This window comes from Prosopis cineraria, unplaced genomic scaffold, assembly GCF_029017545.1.
Source record: "Prosopis cineraria cultivar Desert tree isolate PC_DT_omini unplaced genomic scaffold, ASM2901754v1 PC2, whole genome shotgun sequence".
In the NCBI taxonomy this organism is placed as follows: domain Eukaryota; kingdom Viridiplantae; phylum Streptophyta; class Magnoliopsida; order Fabales; family Fabaceae; genus Prosopis; species Prosopis cineraria.
The window spans coordinates 43771755-43779024 of record NW_026555333.1 but is presented as its reverse complement, the minus strand read 5'-3'; the positions used below and the strand labels follow the sequence as shown (position 1 = coordinate 43779024).

Sequence of the window (7270 nt, the reverse complement as noted above, 5' to 3'; positions counted from 1 at the left end):
TAATGCATTTGATTGGTCAAGTCAATTTGATTAATCCAAGTTGTTACGAGCCAAAACAAGAAACAAAAAAAAAAAAAAACATTGTTTGTTTTTTTTCCCCCCTCAAGATTACAACTCATGGGACTATCCATTATTAAATGATAAAAACGAACTCATCACCTCATGTACAAATACAATGACGCATCACAAAATTGTTCTTTGCAATCCAAATATTAGATTTTTTTTTTAATTTTATTTTCAAATTATTTTTATATATTTGAAAACTTAATTGACAATGATAATTTTTTAGCTTATATAAATAATATTTTGTCAGAACGAATTTGTTATTTCACTCATAGAAATTTAATATACTAGTAAGTACTATAAAATTGATTTATTGAATTTTTTTAGTTATGCACTAGAATTTAAAGAATTTTATGAAAGTCAATAAAATATTTGTCCATAAATGAATGTTCACTAGTTTTATAGTATTACATATATTTTGTATTGATTGCAGCGTTTCAGTTTAGAAGACTACTACTCCTTCCATCCTTATATATAAAGTGTTTTTAACCGAATCTTGCATATTAAAAAAGGTTTGTTATTTAGATAAACTCACATAAAACACAATAATTTTTTAGTTTTACCCCTAATAATATCATAATTAATATCATAATGGTAGTAGGAAAAACATACAATTAATAATTTATTTCCTTTTTTAAAATAAGGGTAAATTTATCTAATTATTTAAAAATATCATTGTCGCCCCTTATATCTAAGGATAAAATAAGTTTCAAGAAAATACCTTATATATAAGAATAGAGGAAGTAACTTGATAGCGGTAGGAGTTACTCCTTTGATCTTATTTACAGGGTAGAGAAAGAGAAAAAAAAAATGGTTCTATTTATGAGGCAGTTGTCAATTTTTAATGTTTTTCTTTACATCTTTGCCCTTATTAAATGTTTTGAATAAAAATATTAGTAATAAAATTTAAGAATATTCATCAGGAGATAAACATGAAAACTTGTTAAATTTTAAAACAAAATTAATGAAATTTAAAGTTTTCTTTAATTCTAATAAAACATGCTGGAAGTTACTTATAAATAGGATTAAAGGGAGTAGTTCCTTATGATGTGGCAGATCAAAGTTTGAATTTTTGCTAAAAGAGATGCCGATATTTAGTATTTAATTATTTCTCTAGAATTGTTTTCAATAAACTAATATTTATTGGGGAAAAAAAAAGGACTATTAGCTTGCACGGCAGATGACACTACAGGCTTAAGGTTTGGTGTGTTTGGCTTTTGCACTTTTGTTAGTGGTGGTCTCTGAAGAGATAAGTAAAATTAAAAGATCCAACAACATTATCAAGTGACTCCTTTGACCAGTTATGGCTTGTTTGGTGGCTAGTGTCTGATCCTTTCCTAGCATGATAACATGATTTAGCTGTGGCATCAGCGTTGGTAACTAAAATCAATTAATAAGTAATGTTTGGTTAGCATTTTTTATATTCCAAATGGGATTTTTCAGAATCCAACTTTTCCTAGCAGCTTGTTTGGTTATTTTATGATCCTTCCAAAAGTTCATTTAAAATCCTTTTAAAAATCTATTTGGAGAACATTTTTTAGAGTTATTTTTGGGTTTAACTTTTGCCTTTAGAAATTGGCAGTTGTTGCACTTCATGAAAGATTTAAAATTTTAACTAATTTTTTTTTTACCATTTTACTCTTTGATCAATTAGTAGTCATATTAAATTTTCTTTTGAATATATATAAAGGCATTTATATAATTTTTCCTTCAACATATCAAACTGAGCATTATTTATATTTTTATCTGTATTATTGAACATATCATTTTATATTATTTATCCATCCTTTTATTATGTATATTATTTCCTATATCAAACTTTATATTATTTATATATTTTTAAACAAGTCAAATTATAAAAAAATTATAAATCATAAAATCTGTGTCTTTTTATTAATTATGCATTTAAAAGTATTTTTATTATATATTATTCAAACAACTTTCAATTTATGAAATTGATTTTTTTAAATATATATATATATATATATATACAAACATAAATTTCATTACAATAATCAACTTTTACTAAATCTCATTCTTTTGCCAGAATAAATTTCATTACAAAAACTAATTTTTACTAAATTTATTTTTGTCAAATAGAAGATTAAGCACATATAATATTAACAAGTGTCCGAATCAAAGAAGCTATAATCGCTTAAGTTTTTATGTTTCATTTCACATAAATGCAAACAAATGTTTTTGAGAGGATTCTCGTCTGGATTAGATAATGCTCGAAGATTATTCAAATTATTGGACATTAGATATTGTAATAAAAAATATCCATACCCAACTATTCACAATCCATGAAAGATGGGACTCATTTATCTTATTTTATATAATGCACAAGAAAAAATGTCTGCTACACATATAAGAGTCTGATTTCAATGGAAAGAATGTTAAACTCAGAATTAAATAAAATCACACAAATATAATTATACGCATTTACATGCATTGAGGGAGATCCAAAACCTAATTGTTGAGGGGGGAAAAAACAGTGGAACTTATAATATTGTTACTTAAAAATTTAAATTTAAAGTTTCTCTCAAATATTGTAAACATAAAATATCATCTGAAATTTAAAAAAACAAACAAATAAACAAACATGCCAAGCGAATATCAAACGAGAGAATGAATTTGACGGCTGAAAATGTACAACTAATGGTCAATGCTTCCGACCTCCATAGCTAACTATCTCTATCTGTCCCATTTTCAGGTGAAACCCGAAATGCAAAAGGAAAACAAAGAAAAAAGAATTGAAATTAAGATGTGGGAGCAAGAGGAGAATCTGAAAGCCACTTTTTGGATATGTTAGGTGGACCATTTGGTGTACACGAACAAAACTGTAGCCATCGCAATGAGTTTGAATGGTAGTTAACAAGAATATGTTTCACATATACTATATTAGCACTCACTCATTTTAAAGCATTTTACTTGTCACTTTGAGGCTTTGAGCTGACAAGGTAACACTTTGTTGAGTAAAACCAAGTGTGTAGTAGCAGTAGTGAGAGGTAGGTGAAGGAACACTATGGGCTCGGCGGCAGAGTACCAGCCGTTGCTACTCCGGCTTGACTCACATGCTCGGATTCCAGACCTGTCGGCGGATGCCATCGAGGAGTTTCTGGGGCAGACTCGGGTGGAGGCACGGTGGTGGCCGAGGCTTGTTGCTTGGGAGTCAAGGATCCTATGGCTCTTGTCTGGAGCCTCAATTGTTGTGTCTATTTTCAATTACATGTTGAGCTTTGTGACATTAATGTTTGTTGGGCATCTGGGTACACTAGAGCTTGCTGGAGCTTCCATTGCCAGTGTTGGAATTCAAGGTCTTGCTTATGGAATCATGGTATGCCCTCTCCCTCCCTCCCTCCTTTTGTAAAAATGACAGCTAGCATTTTTTAGATTTTCTGATAGCAGTATGAGGTATCTTCAAATGGTGTTATTCTATGCTTTTTTTTTTTTAATCTTCAATGAGAATACCAAAAAGATATATTTTCCCATAGGTGTCACAAATCATCAATCAATGTATATTAGTAAAGTCTGTAACAAATCATAACGTTCATAGGTTATAAATGATGGAACTCATTCGCATATGTCTTAGTACATGTAGCAAATGTTTCATAGAGAGCTAGAAGTTTCCTTGAATCAGTCTGATTCACCCCACGTTCATCAACACTGATATGAACTTGAAATTGCTGTTGAAACAGCTGGGTATGGCCAGTGCAGTTCAAACAGTGTGTGGGCAAGCATATGGAGCCAGAAAACTGTCAGCAATGGGGATCATATGCCAGAGAGCAATCATTCTACACATAGGAGCAGCAGTACTCTTGACATTCCTATATTGGTATTCTGGGTCAGTCCTAAAAGCCATAGGGCAGTCTGAAAGTATAGCAGAGCAAGGCCAGATTTTTGCAAGAGGAATCATCCCTCAGCTCTATGCATTTGCAATAAGCTGCCCTATGCAGAGGTACTTGCAAGCACAGAACATAGTGAACCCTCTGGCTTATATGTCTGTGGGAGTGTTCCTTCTTCATGTGGGCTTAAGCTATCTGGTTGTCTATGTCTTGGACTATGAGCTTATTGGTGCTGCTCTCACTCTTAGCTTCTCTTGGTGGGTCCTCACCATCATAAATGGCCTTTACATACTTTTGAGCCCAAGGTGTAAAGAAACTTGGACTGGCTTCTCTGTCAAAGCTTTTAGAGGCATTTGGCCTTATTTCAAGCTCACTGTTGCCTCTGCTATTATGTTATGGTATGTGTTCATGTCCTACTTTTCCTCCCACTGATCAGCTTTTTCTTTTTTTTCTTTTTTTTTGGATTTTTGGTTTCAGCTTATTTCTACCTAGAACATAGTAATTCTGGTTTTGATTCTGTATCATAGAAAAGAGTAGAACACATTATTTTGACATGTCAAAGTAATTTCTTTTGGTGAACAAATGCAAAACAAATTGAATGGAACTGTAAGAACCAAACTTTTTATTCTCTTTTGCAGCATGGTCAACTACATAATCTCAACTTCAAAACCTTGTAAAGGTGTGAGTGATGAGCGGACAAGTAGTGCGAGCGAGACTATACATTCTTTGTTTCTTAAAACCCTCAGGTTCATATCACTCATTTTAATAACTTTTGGCCTGAAAATGCATCTTCCTGCAGTTTGGAGATATGGTACAACCAAGGACTTGTGCTTATATCAGGACTTCTCTCCAATCCTACAGTGTCCCTAGACTCCATTTCCATTTGGTATGTTCACAACCAACCCTCTCATTGTCATTTCTTCAGTATTAGCCATGTTACTTCCTAATCACAATCTCCATTCTGATCTGCTTCCAGTATGAATTATCTGAACTGGGACATGCAGTTCATGCTGGGTCTGAGTGCAGCAGCCAGGTTAGTTACACAAAACTAATATATTTTCCCAGTCACATTCTCTTTAAGCCTATTCATGATAATATTTGTGGAACTGTGTTAATGGGAGGCTGGGTTTTTTGTTGCAGTATAAGAGTGAGCAATGAACTAGGAGCAAATCATCCAAGAGTAGCAAAATTCGCAGTGTTTGTAGTGACTGGAACAAGCATCCTCATCAGCATAGTCTTCTGTGCAATTGTTCTGATATTCCGGGTTGGTTTGAGCAAGCTCTTCACTACTGACGAAGAAGTGATTGAAGAAGTCTCTAATTTGTGTTCACTGCTTGCTATCTCTGTTTTCCTCAATGGCATTCAACCTATACTGTCAGGTATATATACTCACAAACAGTATGCAATGTATGATGCATAAAGAATAAATCTCTCTGATCATTGCTTGTGATTAGTACAGTTTGCTATAAAATTTAAAGAAAAACTTGATATTTTACTAATCTTGAGTATGTAATACTTGTTTTTAGGTGTGGCAATTGGAAGTGGATGGCAAGCTGTAGTGGCTTATGTGAATTTGGCTTCTTACTATGTGATTGGGCTTACCATTGGATGTCTTCTTGGCTTTAAAACCTCTTTAGGAGTAGCTGTGAGTTTCAACACTTTCTGCCCAAAATCAAATCTGTGAAAATATTATTTTTTAAAGATCATGCTCTTACATTTGCACAAACATCATTGTTAAGAGACTTTTTGTGGGTTTTTTTTTTTTTTTCAGGGCATATGGTGGGGGATGATTATTGGAGTTGTTATTCAAACTATTACTCTCATAATTTTGACAGCCAGAACAAACTGGGATGCAGAGGTAATAACCCCCCCAAAAAAAAAAAATATTCTGTCTATTTTAAATTTGAGTCATCTAGAGATCAAGTTCCTGGGAGAATGACACAGAAGTCCCTTATAATCCAATTAAATACCACAAGGTCCCTTGTGGAGTTTAATTGGGTTGTGAGGGACTTCTGTGTAATTCTTTCAAAGTTCTTCCTCTCTTTCTACACATTCCTTACTCTAAAAGCACTCTATAAACTGACTTGTTTGTATTGATCATGGTATGTAGGTTGAAAAAGCTGTTGCAAGAGTGAAGAGATCAGAAAATGAGAATATTGATCAGTTGGTTGGCGATGCTTAGAGACATTTAGATCAGAAGAATGAGGTTTATTGTTGTACTAAAATCAATTTTGAGAATGACAATTTTGAATGATCTTAGTGTGGGAGGAACATAAAAAAAATTAAAATAAAAAATATTTTCATGCTGCAGTTTTGCAAATTGCAGTCACTTCAAATTAATCTGCATATTGTCTTGTGGGTTTTTTCTCTCTGTATTCTTCTTTAATAAGTCAGTATATTCAGTTATCATTCTCTAGGATGCCGTATGTTTTAATCATTAATTATTCAAATGGTCAAATTTTTGACACTGGTAACGAACAACAGAGGGAGAATCTGCACGTATTTTTGCTTTTCATGTGCTTCATTCAGAATTTTTTGTTTTTATCAAATAACCTTGGAATAATGGTAGTTAAGCCCAAAAAAAGTAATTAATGATTTCTAATAATATTTTTCTGAAAAATAAGTTCAAATATTGATTCAAATTTTATTGGGAACTTCATTGTCATGAATTCCTTCTTTTAAAACTTCATTGTAATTCTTCCTAAATTCTTCCATTATGTGGTGCATTGAAAAATTTGTTTGTACCAGATGAGAGATATAGAGAAACAAGAAAATCCCAAAAATGTTTATCTTGAATAAACCATAATTAACTAAATTACATCAGTTTTTCTCAGGCCTAACAACTAGTTAACCTGCCAAGTTTCAATTAACTTAAAACTCAATCCCAAACTTATGTTAGTTTAAAGGTTTTTATTTTTCCTTTAAATTAAACTAACAACTTATTACCAACAAAATGGTATTTTCAACGCTTAGTTAGTGCTCTCCCATAGTTAAACAACATTACAATTTGGTCAACACTTTTTCAGATAGCTTAATTTTATGTCTATCTTTGGAGACACACCTAGAAATATTTCAACAAATCCCCACCATTTTCAAAATGAAAACAAATTTTTGTGACTTGGAAAATCTTATGTTTTCCGCATATGTGTTTCTAAGATGTGAATGTTTACTTAGCAGGACATAGTTTTACTCATTTATCAATATATTGTTTAACTATTAGATATGTAAAGTTATAATTATAAAAGTTAAAATATAGGAATAAATTACTAATAAAGTAGTTGTAACTTAATTATTTGATTGATGTCATGGATGTTTAATAAGAGTATTATTATTTTTATAATATAATTTTAAATTACACTCAG

General features: G+C 31.8%; 1 protein-coding gene across 1 annotated transcript; it reads left to right on the top strand.

Moving 5' to 3' along the window:
* Positions 1–3002: 3002 nt before the first annotated feature.
* On the top strand, positions 3003–6248 carry LOC129303415 (protein DETOXIFICATION 41-like). The gene is made up of 8 exons (XM_054942704.1): positions 3003–3400; positions 3762–4306; positions 4708–4794; positions 4885–4941; positions 5049–5287; positions 5435–5553; positions 5680–5766; positions 6019–6248. Exons 1-8 carry the CDS (start codon positions 3089–3091, stop codon positions 6088–6090), a joined length of 1518 nt encoding a protein of 505 aa, XP_054798679.1. The 5' UTR covers positions 3003–3088; the 3' UTR covers positions 6091–6248.
* The last annotated feature ends 1022 nt before the right edge of the window (positions 6249–7270 follow it).

What these genes read in the sequence shown, in the direction of transcription:
- LOC129303415 (XM_054942704.1), top strand. Translation starts at nt 3,089, where the DNA reads ATGGGCTCGGCGGCAGAGTACCAGCCGTTGCTACTCCGGCTTGACTCA. An exon ending in AAACCTCTTTAGGAGTAGCT is followed by an intron (nt 5,554 to 5,679) that starts GTGAGTTTCAAC and finishes TTTTTTTTTCAG; the next exon opens with GGCATATGGTGGGGGATGAT. An exon ending in GAACAAACTGGGATGCAGAG is followed by an intron (nt 5,767 to 6,018) that starts GTAATAACCCCC and finishes CATGGTATGTAG; the next exon opens with GTTGAAAAAGCTGTTGCAAG.